The 17,341-nt window shown below is 34.4% G+C and overlaps 2 protein-coding genes across 4 annotated transcripts; both read left to right on the forward strand.

Moving 5' to 3' along the window:
• Window positions 1-3,609: 3,609 nt before the first annotated feature.
• On the forward strand, window positions 3,610-8,114 carry LOC137837101 (5-methyltetrahydropteroyltriglutamate--homocysteine methyltransferase 2). 2 transcript variants are annotated; one of them, XM_068645956.1, is made up of 12 exons: window positions 3,610-3,936; window positions 4,420-4,773; window positions 4,869-4,956; window positions 5,185-5,312; window positions 5,396-5,787; window positions 5,876-6,039; window positions 6,138-6,218; window positions 6,324-6,490; window positions 6,575-6,680; window positions 6,862-7,112; window positions 7,209-7,410; window positions 7,512-8,114. In XM_068645956.1, exons 2-12 carry the CDS (start codon window positions 4,424-4,426, stop codon window positions 7,872-7,874), a joined length of 2,292 nt encoding a protein of 763 aa, XP_068502057.1. In that variant the 5' UTR covers window positions 3,610-3,936; window positions 4,420-4,423; the 3' UTR covers window positions 7,875-8,114. The 2 variants fall into 2 exon arrangements, with proteins under 2 accessions (XP_068502057.1, XP_068502059.1); XM_068645958.1 differs by having other exon boundaries at window positions 3,702-4,261.
• A 1,580-nt stretch (window positions 8,115-9,694) lies between these two features.
• Window positions 9,695-15,403, forward strand: LOC137837102 (double-stranded RNA-binding protein 1-like). Of its 2 annotated transcripts, none has more exons than XM_068645960.1 (6): window positions 9,695-10,273; window positions 11,379-11,528; window positions 12,866-13,101; window positions 13,214-13,439; window positions 14,136-14,381; window positions 14,985-15,403. In XM_068645960.1, exons 1-5 carry the CDS (start codon window positions 9,892-9,894, stop codon window positions 14,354-14,356), a joined length of 1,215 nt encoding a protein of 404 aa, XP_068502061.1. In that variant the 5' UTR covers window positions 9,695-9,891; the 3' UTR covers window positions 14,357-14,381; window positions 14,985-15,403. The 2 variants fall into 2 exon arrangements, with proteins under 2 accessions (XP_068502061.1, XP_068502060.1); XM_068645959.1 differs by having other exon boundaries at window positions 14,136-14,309.
• The last annotated feature ends 1,938 nt before the right edge of the window (window positions 15,404-17,341 follow it).

The raw sequence follows: 17,341 nt of genomic DNA on the forward strand, positions 1-17,341 counted from the left end.
GGAGAAAACTCAAGAAACTGCGCAAGAACTTCAAGAACACCGCAAACCTTCGAAGAAAAGCACAACTTCACCAAAAAAAACCACCGTTTCCCCGCGGACAGCCAAACAAACGAAAGAACTCGAACTTCCACCAAACAGATTGCGCGCAAGCAACAAAAGACCTCACTCCACCGATCGAAGAGCCAAGCGAACGGTTAAAAACGCGGATTCACCGAACGAAACTAAAAAAAAACTACGAACGACGGTTGCACCAGCACACAACCACGCCGAAAACCTCGAAAACTTCCACGAACTCACGCTGTGGATGGGAGCAAGCTTTACACGGCCCCACGGTGGGCGCCTGATGATCCTTCCTGTTGACCCGGAACACTGGAGAATGCCTCGTCAAAGGATCGACGTGCGCACCGCTTCTCACCTCCGTTCCTCTTCGGGATCTATCTCAAGAACCTGCAAAGAAACGATACGGCGCCGCTGCGGCCGATCGCACTCTGACGCTCAAGTCAGTGACGGTATCACCAAATACTAAGAACAAGAACCGTGCAAATCCTCTCTTACTCGCAAGCGTAAAGTGCATCAACTGAACGTGCGTACCTCAGAAAGTCTGTTAAGAACTCTTATATACCTGGTGGTTTTCTCTCTCCTGGCAGTTACAGACTTGGACACGTGGCTCGTATCCAACTGTACACGTGCCATCATCTGGAGGCTCCCTGACTTGGCGCTGCTTCTACTCTCATTTTGGCTAAGTTACTTATGCATGGTACTGCCCAGTGCATTGCTAACTTAGGAGTGCGATCTCTACTGGAACTGGCGAGTTGGGACTTCATACACCTTCCCTGTGGTCTTGCCGGCCGCCTTCATAATCTTCTTCTCCTTCATCTTCGGCGATGTGCTTGTTCTGGCGATCTCCGACGGCTTGGTCGCCTGAGTCTACATCTGGCGACTTCATCTTCAACCTGGCGATCGCCTATTCTGGTAAGCTGGAAATCGGAACACGCCAACTTAACAACTGGCGACTACACGTGCCTCCCGACTTCCTTCCCATCTGCCAACCTGGCGCTTCGTCAACACGCCTACACTGTAGCAGGATGCCACGTCATCACACCCGACCACCAGGGCGGTACAAATAACATGGATATTAATATATATCACTCAAATCAATAAAATTTGCAACTCTATTCATAATTCAAAACAATAATATTTTTCTTTCATACTCAATGCTTATAGAAAACTAACATCAAGCATGTCCTAACAAATATTATCACTTGACTCATAAAAAAATATTGGAATACGTTCTCAACTCCCTTATTCTAGGATGATGTAATACATACGCTATGAAGTTATACTTCAAACTATTTTTCACCTTATTATAACCTTAATTTCCTTGATCATATTAGTAGTGAAATTAAGATATCTCACTTTCTTAATAAATTCTATGTTGAATACCCGACTTTAATACCTTTTTAGGTCTCATCACCACAACATCCATAAAAAGACAACAACATTCTTAAAGTACTACACCACTCAAAAAGGACAACACAACATCCATCTAAGATAACTTAATAACTCATCAATAAATATTAATAAGTGTTTATCACAGCTAGTACTTAAATTTAACTTCAAATTTTATTTATACAATGTAAACATATATTTTTACTCATAATTATAAAAAGTAACATCAAGCACATATTCCCACTTAGGAGGAAAATCAAACAAAACATATCCAATAATTTTTGCTTGAGTAAGATTACTTGCTTCAATGAAGATGCTTCAATGAAGATGCAACATAGAGCAACCCTTAATTTTCACTTGAGCAAAATTGTGTTGGATGAGATAAAAGAATTTTATTAAGATACTTTACAAATATATCTAATCTTATTCTTTATAAACAATAAAACAATTCATATTAAAAAGACATGTTGGTTAAAAAGACTCTCACTTACATAAATTGAAAAATAGTCTCATTGGCATTGATAAAAAAAATTCTAGGTAACATAAACTAAAAAATAACCTTATCAATGTTGATAGATAAAATCTTAATTAATGTTGATCGAAAATTAACTTTGACCTACATTATGAATAACAATATTGAAAAATAATCCTAAATGACATCAATTGAAAATAATATTTGTAATGTTATTAAAAATAATCCTAAATAACATTAATTGAAAATAATATTTGTTAATGCTAAAAAAGTGTATATGACATTAGTAAAAAAAATAGGTTGTACTTTGAACGCATGATTGTGAGTCTTCTTTATTTTAAACTTTAGTTTCTTAGTTAGTTCACATTTTTCTAATTAATTTCTTAGGCGCATGATTCAAGAGAGAGAAGATAAGCATTCCCATAAAGTATACGATGAAACAAAGTGGGTATTGATTAAATTAGTAGACGCATATTTTACTGGTGAGCTTCAGTTGAATCAGATTGACGCATGTTCAATATGCTCTGTTGGAGGATTGATAAATGATTAATCTTTAGAGAACTTGTGAAGATTTCAATGGTGGAAGAACTTAATAATCAAGCGTTTTTTATTCGTTATTTTAATATTTTTTATATTTTCTGCACAACTATCTCAACCCCTTTTTGTTATTATTGTTATTGCTAACTTTTATTGCTTGAAAAAAAAATTAATTAAAAAATAACACTAGCTTATACCATAAAAAAGAGAATAAAAAATACATAGATAGGAAAAAAAGACCAAATACAAAAAGTTTAAATTCTTAAATTTTCATGTAAAAAATAAAATTATGTAACTTTAACTAATCAAATTACTTTTATAAATTTATAAAATTTATTTTTTAAAAGTTTCTATTCAACCAACATGTATTATTATAAAAAATAAATTATTTATGAAGTAAATTATTCTTTACAAATTTCCTATCTAAAAACTGTCTAATAAGTTTTCAAATAATATTGTATTTGAGAAGAAAAATAGGAGTCCGAAAAAAAAAAAACAAACCAAACTAGTTTTTACCCGAATTAAGACATATTAGAAAAAAAATACATGCTAAAACCCAAATCAAACGGTATTCTGATAGTAGTTTAATCTGCACTATTTTTCTTACAGCAATTATTCAAATCAGTTTAATTCTTTGGAAAATCAAATAATATTATAAGAAAAATCAAACCAAAAACCTTCATAAAAAGAAATTTGGTTCGAAGGTGATTTGCTTAGAATTATATTTTAATAACACATAATGAAATTTAAAATATAATTAAATAACAACACCAACCAATCTTATAAGTAAGTTTCGTCTCTTTTCACAATTCTAAAATGATCCACGTGAAAAAGAAAATCAATTAATAAAATTACTTTTAAAAGTTTCTCCAAAATTATGAGGCCAAACGTCATTTTTAATCTTTTATAGTTTAAAAAAATAGTTATTTGTCATTTTTAACTAAACCGTTAAATAATGGAAAAATAAACTAAACTTGTTAACCTATTAAACATTTGAAATAATTTTTTAAAAAACATAACATACGATATTAAGATTTTTAAGACACTTTAAAATTAACTTACAATAACTGAAAAACATAATGAAAAAGCATAATTTTGTTTTTTTAATTTCATTTTTCTACTATTTTAGATGTTTTGAATTTGTTCTCACTGATGATGTCTGAGTGGGAGATCCAAAGTGCAAGGAGCAGTTGGTGGATCCAAAACTGGCTATAAATACTCCGCAGACCACTCCATTTCATTCGCGCCTTCTTTCTTTCTCTTCTTCTCCACAAACAAACAAAGAACTGGTCAATCACCACCCTCTTCTCCTTCTCTCACTCTCATTCGTTCATCTACCTTCACCTTTTCCCTTTTCACCCTTCACTTCCCTTATTAAATTCACCACTCTCACTTTCTCTTCACAATCTCACTCTTCTCTCCATTTCATTACCACTAGCACTAATCTTACTATTCCTTTTTTCTCATTCCCCACTCCGGTAATTTTCCATGCTTTAACTGTTTCTTCTTCTAATGTGTAGAAACAATTCAATTGCGTACAATGTGATCTTTCATGAAATTTAACACCTACCCTACACCTACTTCTGATTAGTGTATTGAGTTTGTTTACCAATCCAAGATTTTCAATTGTTGTTGCTGCTTATGTTTTCTTAGTCTTTTTCATCTGGGGTGGTTGGATGTGACATTTCTTTCGAAACATTTTGTAAATGTAGTATTTTTTTCATGAATCATGGAACTTGAGTTCTCCCAGGTTTCTGCTTTTGAATTTTGCACCTAATCTGTGCACCTGTTGGTGTGAAATTGGTATGAGTTTGTGGAAAATTCTAGGCGAAACCGTGTTATTAATTTAAAACCTGCATGCATCCAAGGCGCAATGTTAATCAATGATTTTATTCATGTGTATGTGAATGGATGGTGTGGAATATTTGGTTTGCAATTTGATGTTTGATTTGATTTGGCAGAACAATGGCATCCCATATTGTTGGATACCCTCGCATGGGTCCCAAGAGAGAGTTGAAGTTTGCTCTAGAGTCATTCTGGGACGGGAAGAGCAGTGCTGAGGATTTGCAGAAGGTGGCTTCTGATCTCAGAGCATCCATCTGGAAACAAATGACTGATGCTGGGATTAAGTACATCCCCAGCAACACTTTCTCATACTATGATCAGGTGCTCGACACCACTGCCATGCTTGGCGCCGTTCCAGCCAGATATGGGTGGACTGGCGGCGAGATTGGGTTTGATACCTTCTTCTCCATGGCCAGAGGTAATGCCTCTGTGCCGGCCATGGAGATGACCAAGTGGTTTGACACCAACTAGTAAGTGTAGCTCAGGTTTTTGTTGTATTGTAACTTATGATGCAGTGATGGTAATGATTTGGTTACTGATCTGATTTGTGTTTCCACTGATCCAGCCACTTTATTGTCCCTGAATTGGGACCTGATATGACTTTTACTTATGCTTCCCACAAGGCAGTGAATGAGTACAAGGAGGCCAAGGCGGTATGCATTTATAGCCATTCACTTTATCTGGTTAATTGCAAACCTTAAGCTGTGAGTGTGAGCAGCATTGGCATGAAAAAATTGGCTATTATGTTTCCTCACTGTATCTCTCATTCATTAGGAAACGTTCTGGTGATATTTGTTGATCTGTGTAGGAGTCATTATGATGTTTTTGAGTGGCTATTATCCACATCAACATTTTCATTGAATGTTTATTTTCTCTTCCAGCTTGGAGTAGATACAGTTCCAGTTCTCGTTGGCCCTGTAACATACTTGGTGCTCTCCAAACCTGCCAAGGGTGTTGATAAATCCTTTTGTCTTCTTTCTCTCCTCCCAAAAGTCCTTGCTGTCTACAAGTAAGAATTCAAATTGTGTACAGTGCAGTTGTAGAATTTGGGCTTCATGTTAATTCTCAATCTTGCTTGTGACTAAAACTCAGGGAAGTTGTGGCTGATCTTAAGGCAGCTGGTGCTACATGGATTCAATTTGATGAACCTATCCTTGTCACAGACCTTGACTCTCAAAAGTTGCAAGCAATTTCTGCAGCATATGCAGAACTTGAATCTGCTTTATCCGGCTTAAATGTTCTCATTGAGACCTACTTCGCTGATGTTACTGCCGAGGCATACCAGACCCTCACATCTCTTAATGTAGTCACAGCATTCGGATTTGATTTAGTCCGTGGAACTAAGACTCTTGATCTAATCAAGGGTGGATTTCCTAGTGGAAAGTACTTGTTTGCTGGAGTGGTTGATGGAAGAAACATTTGGGCTAATAATCTTGCTACTTCACTCGATACATTAAATAGTCTTGAGGGCATTGTGGGCAAAGGTACTTGTTGCACTTCATGACAAAATTCAGGAAACTTCTTTGGTTGACATAGTCACTTGATTTGTTTATTTACTAAACTATAATGCAGATAAACTTGTTGTGTCCACCTCCTGCTCACTTCTCCACACCGCTGTTGATCTTGTTAATGAGACCAAGTTGGATAATGAGATCAAATCATGGCTGGCTTTTGCTGCCCAAAAAATTGTTGAAGTAAATGCATTGGCCAAGGCATTGGCTGGTCAAAAGGATGAGGTAAACTCAGTTACTTTTATTCACTGTTTCACTACATTTTTTTCCTCTGTTTCACTACATTATTCACTGAATTACTGTTTTTATCCTTTCATTTTCAGGCCTTTTTCTCTTCTAATGCTGCTGCTCAGGCTTCAAGAAAGTCCTCTCCAAGAGTGACTAATGAGGCTGTTCAGAAGGCTGTGAGTGCTGATTTCTGTGGTTTTCTGATTCTCAATTCAGTTGAGCAGGATTTGTAATGAAATTTATTCTCTTGTTATTCATGGCATCTGTTATTTCCTTCATAGGCTGCTGCATTGAAGGGTTCTGATCATCGCCGCGCCACAAATGTCAGCACTAGATTGGATGCTCAACAAAAGAAGCTCAACCTTCCAATCCTCCCAACTACCACCATTGGATCCTTCCCTCAGACTGTTGAACTGAGGAAGGTGCGACGTGAATACAAGGCTACCAAGTAAGATATGCCTAGAGTCAATATATTGGCTTGTTTTCTTTTCCATGGTTCTTTTACTTACTATTTTGTTTTTCTTTCTTTCAGGATCTCCGAAGAGGAGTATGTTAGTGCAATTAAAGAGGAAATCCGCAAAGTTGTTGAACTCCAAGAGCAGCTTGACATCGATGTCCTGGTACACGGGGAGCCTGAGGTCAGCTTCCATCCTCACATCACTAAATATTGACATGCTGAGAATGGAAAACAAGAGTGATCTATTACATTACACACTCAAACCTTTTTGATAGATCTTCTTCCACCTCTTTCATTTTGAAGAGCAAAATACTCTTGTTGACAAATCTTTGTATTTGCTAATGGTTTGGCTTTATTTGCAGAGGAATGACATGGTGGAGTACTTTGGTGAGCAGTTATCAGGCTTTGCCTTCACTGTTAATGGGTGGGTGCAATCCTATGGATCTCGTTGTGTGAAGCCACCAATCATCTATGGTGATGTGAGTCGCCCCAAGGCAATGACTGTCTTCTGGTCATCCACTGCTCAGAGCATGACCAAACGCCCAATGAAGGGAATGCTTACTGGCCCCGTCACTATTCTCAACTGGTCCTTTGTTAGAAATGATCAGCCAAGGTACAAACTCAAGATCCATTGACAAGAACAACACCTTAATCAGAATCAACCACTGTTATTTCTAACATGGTGTGAATTAAACCTATCTATCTACAGGTCTGAGACCACCTATCAGATTGCTTTGGCTATCAAGGACGAAGTAGAAGATCTTGAAAAGGCTGGTATCACTGTTATCCAGATTGATGAAGCTGCTTTGAGAGAGGGGTTACCATTGAGAAAGTCAGAGCAAGCTAACTACTTGGACTGGGCTGTTCATTCATTCAGAATCACCAATGTTGGTGTGCAGGATACAACTCAGGTACTTTCTGGATCACAACCAAAGGGTTAGAATGAAATTGTTTTTCATCTGCATAAAAAGTAATGAACTTGCATGCATTGTGTGTTCTTGACAATTGACAGATCCACACCCACATGTGCTACTCCAACTTCAATGACATCATCCACTCAATCATCGATATGGATGCTGATGTGATCACCATTGAGAACTCTCGCTCTGATGAAAAGCTCTTGTCAGTGTTCCGCGAAGGAGTGAAGTATGGAGCTGGAATTGGCCCTGGAGTGTACGACATTCACTCCCCAAGAATACCACCAACTGAAGAAATTGCTGATAGGATCAACAAGATGCTTGCAGTGCTTGAGCGAAACATTTTGTGGGTGAACCCTGACTGTGGGCTCAAGACTCGTAAGTACCCAGAGGTGAATCCAGCTCTCACAAACATGGTGGCTGCCACAAAACTCATCCGTAACCAGCTTGCCAAGTGAATGGTGTCACCAGAGTAGCATCTCAGCAATCACCATGGTTCTGCTGGATGCACTAAGAAAGGAAAATTTGCTTTTTTTTGGTTGTTGCAATAACAGTGTTGAATACTTAGTCCCTTAGTTACACTCTTCCCTGCTTTTCTGTATTTTTGTGGCATTGCCTCAGTGTTGCCTTGGTATGCAACTGCAATATTGTATGTTTTTTTTCTTCATGCATCAATACAATTTTTTCCCTTTGAGTAATGCACTATTCTCTACCTAATATCCAACAACAATTTACCAATATTTTTACAACCGATCAACGAACTTGTTGAAGATTTTAAGGTTCAATAGAAGTAAAAAGTTAATAAATTGATATAGGATAAAACAAGAAAAGCCAACAACATCACAAAATGTGCATGGCTATATTCCAAGTAAAAGTTCACACTATTAAAAAATGTAAAATATTACTTTCATAATTATAAACACTAATTTATAATTATAATTTGATCGATATAATTTTAAAATTACTTTATTTCAGTTAAAATTATTTTTTTAATCAGTTATAATATGATACATAATTATCAACAGTTTTTAAAAAAATATACTTAAAAAATGTGTATAGAATCAAAATGCCTTGGACACAAAAGTTCCATAGAACAATTGGAGTCAACCTATAGATTATTTTTTAAATAAAAATTCTTCTTTAAAAATGAAAAATCTAAAAAAACACTTACATAAAAAAAATATGTTCACGAAAAAAAAATTACTCTAATATTAATCACAATACAATTTAATTTTAATTCTTAACATTCATATTATAGTTTAACATAATTAGATTACAATATATCAAAGTTTTGGAGGCTGGTGCTTTTTTAACTCACTCGTTAAGTCAATAAAAGATATAACTTATTTTATGAGTGAGTTGAAGTTAATTTATGGATAATAGATCAAATTAACAGCTTTATACTTACTATATTTTCAAATATTCAGTTGAAGTGTTCACAAGTTTAATTATTCTCGTATAACATCACATTATTTGACAATCATTTTAAACACAGAAGTTAGATAAATAACATAAATATTTGAGAGATAATTTTTTATTCTTTTTTATTACATTTTTATATATTCAATTCAAGTGTTTAATAATTAGTTTTTAGAACATAAAAATGTCTCCATTCAGGATAAAAGAAACTTTTAAATATACTTAGAAAATAAACGAAATTTGAAAAATAGTAGAGAGTAACTTTTAAACGGAAGAAAAAATATATACATTTATATTACAAAGAGCTTTTTAAGAAAAAAAAATCAATAATATTTCCATGCATATTTAGAATAAAATTCCTCAACTACATTCTTATTTTATTATTAAATATTTTTAAAGTTTCATCAACAAAATTCATTATTCAATTACTTAGTAAAAAGTTCAATTGTAATAGTCATATTTTAAACTACTACTTTCAATTTATAACAATGTTATACTTTCTAATGTATCTTTCAAATATTACAAATTTTTATTGATAAAATGTATTTTTTCTTTCATTTATATGTTCCATTAAAGTTTTTATTAGAAATTTATATTAAAACTATATTTTATATATCAAACATTATTAATAATAACATGTTACATTCAAATATGATTTACACAACCCACTTAATATTATTTCTTACAAAAAAAATTGTTTTATTATTTATTATTCCCATTATTTTAAAATCTAAAAATAAAATCATAATACAAATTTCTTAATTATTTATTTAAATTATACTTTTTATCTATTTTTTTATGACAATGGTATTCTGTTTCTCGGAAATCTAAATAATATTGACAAAGGTTTATTTTATGTAATTTTGTTTACAAAAAGAAGGTTTAATTAGGAAAAAAAAATCCCCAAGGAAGGAATCTGTGTCCAATGTTCTTATCCTTTTAATAACAGGGTTCGGTTTCATTTCACTCGGTGTGGTACCATTACAGTGATGTAATGCTCAGTGGAAACAGTTGGGAAGAACGTTGAAGGCGAAAGAAGAACGAAGGGAGCGAGAAATGTACAAAACGAAGGTGCAAGAGCTATGCCAGCGACGCTCATGGACATTGCCCGACTACAACACCACCAGAGAAGGCCCCGATCACGATCCTCGCTTCATCTCCACAGTCACCGTTAACGGCGTGTCCTTCGAAACCCCTTCCGCCACGCGCAACGCCAAAAGCGCGCAAAACGACGCCGCTATGCTCGCCTTTCTCCATTTCTCCCCGCCGTCATCGTCATCGTCGCCGTCGCCGTCGCCGTCGCCATCGCTCTCGCCGTCACCTTCGCCATCGCTCTCGCCGTCACCTTCGCCGTCGCCTGCCTCTTTTCCCCAACACGTTCTCTCCGTTTCCGCTCTCTCTTCTTTCCCTCAGCCTTCGCTTTGCAACTCGTCTTCTGGTACCCTTCCCCCCTTTTTCCACGTGTTATTATTTTGATTGTAGCACGTGGTGTTGTATTTTTTGCATTTGATGATGATTGTCCTGTGTGTAATTTGTGTGGCAATTTTTTGGCGGTGTAAATTGCATGTTCAGTAATAAAGTAATTTTATAATTTTGTTGAGTGTTGATGGATAAAGGATTGTGTTATGCTCTTATTTGTGGGTGTACTTCCTCTATAGGCTAGAGGAGATTATTTCCTATTGCGTGATTCCGAACAATTTTATCATGGCTCTGATTCCCGTTACTGAACCAAAATTAAAGCTTTCTTAGTCGTCCTCGTGAAAATGCTTGCAGTTTCAGCTTGTTAAAATACTGGAATGTTACCTTTTTCGAAAAAAAAAATGTTAGGATGAGTACCGGGAAGAAAAGAATGCATAAATTTATGAACACCAAGTCATGTTTATATGTTAAAATTAGTGCGTTGATTTGGTTGTTTCATGAATTGCTGCTGCTGTGTTGTTGAGAAGTTTGTTATGAGATTTTGTTTTGATTGCGTGAAAGAGAATATTTAAATTGTAAACTGATAGTACTTTTTCTAATAGTGTGTTTGGTTTTAGGTTGCAGACGTGATTTTTTACGTTTCGGATGTGATGATGTGATTTTCTTTTGTTTTGGATGCGATGATAATCTTTTATGTTTTGGGTGCGATGACATGTGAATTTTTACTTTTTGGATGTGATAATGTTTTTTTACGATAAGGAAGTGATTTTTATAAGCTAATAATTAATGTGCCCACATCTTAAATCCTTATTCAACAAGTTTCCAAACACAAACCTAAATTGTAGGCAATCTCTTAACTAAGTGGTCTAGGGTTTGAATCCTAGTGATGCCACTTTAGTATGGAATAAACCATGTTGTTGGAAGGGGAATACTCACCTTATGTCTGCTCAAAATCTTTGACAGGTATTTGTTATTGTTTCTGGCGATGAATAATTCTTACCAATACCAAATTTACCAAAAATAGAACTGTAGGGACTATATTCATAATTCTTGATTTCTGTGTGACTACAGTTAGGATTTCAGAATTTACAGAAGATTCATGCTATTTTGCACTGGACCTACAGGTGCACTTGATCCCAGATCTGTTGTTGATGACGTACTTCACACAAACGGATTGTTTCAACAACTGAAATTGGAAGAAGTGTGCCAAACATCTCAAATCAGTAGCCCTCTTGCAGCTGTTAGAGATACAATAACAGTGAAAGATCAAAAAAGTGATATGATTTCTCTTTATCTTTTCTTTGTTGAATCAAATTGATATTTATTGGTTGTTATGCTTATGTTTTAGTTAGTTCTAGTTTAGTACGGTAAAATTCTTGTTAGAGATAGAGTGTTCTTTTGGTGTGAGATGTGCAGGGAAGACTGGATTTGTTAATATGATTTGAGTGACCTAAAATCCAATGTAGTTTTTCCTCTTACTACTTGGCAGTTTCACAGAAAAAAAAACTTGTGGCTCTTGAAATCAGGAACAAATATATTCTGTGTTTATTAGCAGTTTATAGGCGGGTAGATTCTGATATACGGGAACCTAACCTTCAATTATGTATATTAATTACCTCTAACCTATATAAACGTGTATCTGTGGTATATTCAAACACAGTTTTAGCATCACTTTTAGTTTCTTTTTCTCTCTCTCAACATGGAACCGTAGTCATTTATAGAACCATTTTTGGACCCACCTGCATTTGCCACACTTAATGCTGGAAGTCCTGGAGATGAGGATAAGTTTTAACAAGCCACCTTAATTGCACTGTAGCCTTCCTTAGTTGTGGCCAATTTGGGAGTTGCTTGGTGGTTTAGTCCCATATCAACCAATGATGAGGCCAAACCAGTGTATATAAGTAGAAGACAATTCTAATTGCATGGAAAAAACCCTTTTCCCACATATGAATCAAATTAGTGTGGTTGAAATGAATTTATTTTATTTGCACCTTCATAGGGGAATGAATTATTTTGTTGTAACAAACTGAAGTAGATTCATTTGAAGGCGAGTGTTAAAAATCAGGAACAAACATGTTCTATATTATTAACAGTTTATAGGCACATAAAATTTGATTTAGGAGAAAGTAAATTTCCTATATTATGTGTGTTAATTGCCATGAGCCTGTATTAAATATCCTGTATAAAACAGTGATTGTTTGCAGCCAACATTCACTATGCAATGCAGTTGTAGTAGAAACTAAAAGGCTGGTTTTGGTTTTGTATTTTGTTTACCAAATTTTTTGGTCACGAATACTCAAGATTGTTGGTAACAGTGTCCAAAAAATTGTTTTTTCATATTATAAATTTATGTGTGCATGTGTGTTATTTTTAGTTGGACATGTATTGATGCATTTTGATACACTAAACATATTTCATCTTTATCCCACTAGTTTAGGTTGGCTACACATATCAACTCAAGCATCGTAAGAAATAAAAGTATGGAGAAAATTGGTAGTATCAAATAACATATTTGATCTTTTTGTTACGTCCTCTCATGGCATTATATTATTTTATTAATGATGTTGTAATTGTATTACTTGTAACTTTTTGGCATTCAATTTTGTCATAGATATGTTACATTTGTACAAGAACCAGCTGCAAAGCTTTGCTCAAAAGAAAAATCTAGGTCTTCCAGTATATTCTTCCGAGTGGGAGGGTCCTCCTCATGCCATGTGTTTCAAGTGCAAAGTTACTATTGATGGACATACCTATGAAAGTGACAAATTATATTCTACATTAAAGGACGCTGAGCATGCTGCAGCTGAAGCTGCTTTAATGTCATTATCACCAGGCGGAGATCAAGAGGCTAGTCTTAATCACTTGTAACTAATTAGATAACTTAACTCTATATTATTCAGCTTAAAGGATTTCTTTTGGTGGTGGTGCTTATATTCTTATGATTGTCTAAAACATTCAGGCTCATGCTGGATTATACAAAAATCTATTACAAGAATTGGCTCAAAAGGAAGGATTTCAATTACCCATTTATAGCACAAATAAAAAGGGTGAAGCACATATGCCAATATTTGTCTCACATGTAAAGGTAGAAGGGGGGCTTTTTACTGGGCAAGAAGCTAAATCCAAAAAGCAAGCAGAGATGAGTGCAGCCAAGGTAGCTTATATGGCTTTGAAAGAGCATGGAGGTATTCTTTTAATACCAGTGTTGTAGTTTGTCATTCCAACATACGTCTCTCATTCTTTGACCGAGCCTTTTGTTTGTTTAGTCTCTCTGTTCCAAACATTAGCCATGCTGTTGTTCTGTGTGAGTGTGACGAATTTAACCATAATCTATCTCAATTCAATAAAATCATTTTGTAAGGTGGGAACTTTTCAAAGCATTGTAGTTAGTTTTGTACAAGTTGAATGATATGATACAGATCATGAAGCTGACGATGTAAATAGTTTAACATCTTTTTTGTGCTGTGTATTGCAAAGTGAATCACATGATTCGGTCTAGAATCATAAAAATCATGAAACCTTATCGTCTAGAGTGGTAATTTTTTAGGCCAAAATAATGAAAAATGGTTGTCAGTTACTGTAAATCATGTTGCACTAATGGTAGTTGTGCACTCATGGAAGTTAAATCATGTTTCAAATCTATTGTATGTTTCACATGTCTTGATACTAGTTACAGGATTTGAAAGTAATAATCAATAGGGGCTATCAACCACAAATTTTTAATTAGGAAATTGGGTCTGAATAAAACTAGTTATACGTTTTGGATTACAGTAACATCTTTCTTTTATTGTTGTTATATTATGATTTAAGTGCATGGTATTTCCTATCTATTCAGAAGTGCTTCTCATTGTGCTTTTTTATCATGCTTTGTTTTTGTTCAGGCAAGTCAGATAAGAGTTCTTCATTTCCTTTTTCAAATTATGAAGGACAGATTCTCGAGTTCTCGCCTGACCACTCTGAGTCAAATGGGGTATCTGGTCTGAAACGCAATGCTAATCCAAATTCATCTGTGGGTCTTGGATTAGTCACCTGGAAAGAACGTAGCAAAGACACGTGTAAGCCCGTTAGAGCCCTTGTCATTTCTACCTCCTTCCCCTATTGAAACAATTTTCTGGATTTCTTCTCAGGTCTGTAGATTATCTACTGTCAAGTATAATACCCTTAATCCAGATCACGGATTTCAGATTATAATATACTTAGATACTTAGATTCCAAAAATATAGAAATAAGATTGAGGTACACAGTTTGAAAAAAAAAAACTGCTTACGATTCTCCATTAGCTGGCTGTGTCAGCCCCAGCTATGAATTCGTTGGTAATCAATCCAGTTTAAGATAGTCTAACTCCCTAATTTTGGAGGATGACATGGCACATATAAAACTGTTACCACTAGGAAGATGATCAATACATCATAAACCACTATGGAATCCATTGTTTTGCTGTAAACCTGGTCTAGTTATTTTAGGCTGTAATCACATTAGACCAATTGAAGCTATAGGTCTGACCAAGTTTTGGTGCAAGTTTGATCTTTAGCTTTGAAGAAGTTTGACTAAGTGTTAGGTAGGATCCTATTTGGATAAATACTGTTAAACTTTCAATTTTAAATGCCATCAGTCTCCAAGATGAGACAGAGATATCTTTTCAATATTGATAATCTAATTCATTGAGAAATTGATAATCTAATGCACAAATCTTACTTCAATTTCATCTTGAGATTCTGTTATTGTTACAGTGAAGAATGTATCTACTTCATCTGGAAATTCAAATGGCTGCACCGAGGATTCTACCTTGTCGAATGGTAGGTCTTCACCTTCTCTCTCTGGCAGCACCAAAATGGTTTCTGACACAAGTGACAAGTCTTCAACTGCAGTAAACACCACCTCCTCATGCACAAAAAAAATCATTGTTTACTCACGCAAGACAAATGTGAAAATTGAAGATGGTGGTACTCTATTGCCAATTAGCGATGACAAATGGGTTGCTTACTCATATTCTGACTTTAGATAAGTTGAAACTTCTGTATCATATTTTTCGTCTCTCAGTGGATTTGTGTACAAGGATTTGACTCCGGGTAAACTTTAAAAGATAAAATGTGGAACTTATAAGCTATTGATTAGAAAACTAATTCGATAAGATTCTAACTTCAAGAAAGTGAAGCAGATTAGTAAATAATTCTGTCATCAACAACTAGGAATTTCTCTGCTCTGTGCTCAGATTATTTAGAAGAACATTTAAGAATATGTTGATAACTTGCTTTAGGGGGAAATGTTAGAGGCCCTTATTTTTGTTTTTTTATTCTTTTTTAATTCTTAGCCATTATATACCTTCAATTCGCAAATGACTAATTCTCGTTCCTTAATTTTTTGAGAGATGTATGTTGCATATTATCTCTTGGAATAGTCCAGCAATATCTCTTCATTATTTTTTCTAAGGTCAAAACATACTTTTACTCTATAAACATAGAAAAGCTTGTTTTTAATCCTCCATCTAAAACGTCGAGTTTTGGTAGTCTACTTTTAAAATGTCACAAAAATTCCCTTTCAGTAACTTCTCGTAAGGAGAAATGGTTACAAATCCATCATAAAATTGTGAATTATGATTACAAAAGTTTGGAGGGATTTTTATCAAATTTTTTTCCTTCAAAATCACGATAAAAATGTGAATTGCGATTATGAAAGTGTGGAAATATTTTTACCACCACAAAAGTCACATATGTATTTTCAATTTCACCTCCCACCTTTTCCCTGTTCCTTCCAACTCCAACCTCATTACAAATGTTCTCTCAACCCTCATCTACTACCTTATCATCCCTTTCAATGCTGTCACCTTGTGAAAAATGCCTATTTTGAATATTATAGTAAAAAAATTATTTGAACATTTTGAATATCAAGTGCCTAAGTTTCACAACAATGAAGATGTAGTTAATGAGTTGGGTTGTTACTGAGGAAATCTGGAAGCACAATGTTATTGGTTTTGGATAATGTTTGGCTTGGCTGAGAAGCTCTTGTAAATAAATTAACATTCTATTTATCAATTAAAAGATGTGATTTCAAAGGTTAAATTCCCAAGATTTGCCTCTTGAGAGACAAAGGTGCTCAATTTTGTTTGAGTTAGATGTTTAATAAGTGTTGTGATGATTGTTAAAACTATTTGAACTAAATTAAATTTATATTAAATTATATAAAAAAAATGAAGTTGTTTTCAAATAAAATTGGCTGGTTTTTGAGGTGGGGTTGAATAAGAAGTGGAGATAATCCTTTTGAGATGATCTAAAGGGATGATGATGTTTGGGTGGTCTAGGAACACTGTTGCAGCAGGAGATGGTGGGGTAGATGCAGAGGTTAGCTGGAGTATTGAGAAAGAGTTACAACTACAACTTGTTGAATGGTGTTTTCTTCATCCTTTATAATTTTCTTATATTATTTTTTCTTTGTTAGTGCACATGGTTTATTATGACAATTGAGACACGTTTTGTTAAGGCATAAATAAATTATAATAAATTATGAGACAAGTTTTGTTAAGGTATAAACAAATTTTTATATGATAAGACAAATTTTAATATGAAATTTATGTCTAACACATTCATAATTTAGTAATAATATGTTTTATTGGGCCTAACATTTTACCTAGTCTGAAACAAATATTAGATAAAATTTAGCATAATGTTTGATACTAAGTTATAAAGATTTAAACCAAGTCTTTAAAGATTTGACTGAAGCTAGATGCATAAGACAAGACAAAGTTTCCTAGAAAAACATATTTAAAGAGTAGACACGATTCTCTATAAGGTGCAAGACAGATAACTTAGATATTGATTACAAGTACTTAGCACTAAGTATACCGTTATGTTAAAATCTCTAAAACTTATGAGTTGTCCAAAAACACATCCAAGGATGATTTTGATATAACATACCAACAACTAGAGTTTGTATGTTAAATATGTCATTATTAGAAAAACATAGAAGAAACAAAGATTAAAATTATCATATGTACAACACTTTAAGTGAAACAATAAATATAACATTAAGTCAAGCCCAATTCTAAAAAGGTGCTGACATAAGAATAAATTACATTTATGTGAAGTGATCC

This window comes from Phaseolus vulgaris, chromosome 4 (genome assembly GCF_000499845.2).
Source record: "Phaseolus vulgaris cultivar G19833 chromosome 4, P. vulgaris v2.0, whole genome shotgun sequence".
NCBI classification, from domain to species: domain Eukaryota; kingdom Viridiplantae; phylum Streptophyta; class Magnoliopsida; order Fabales; family Fabaceae; genus Phaseolus; species Phaseolus vulgaris.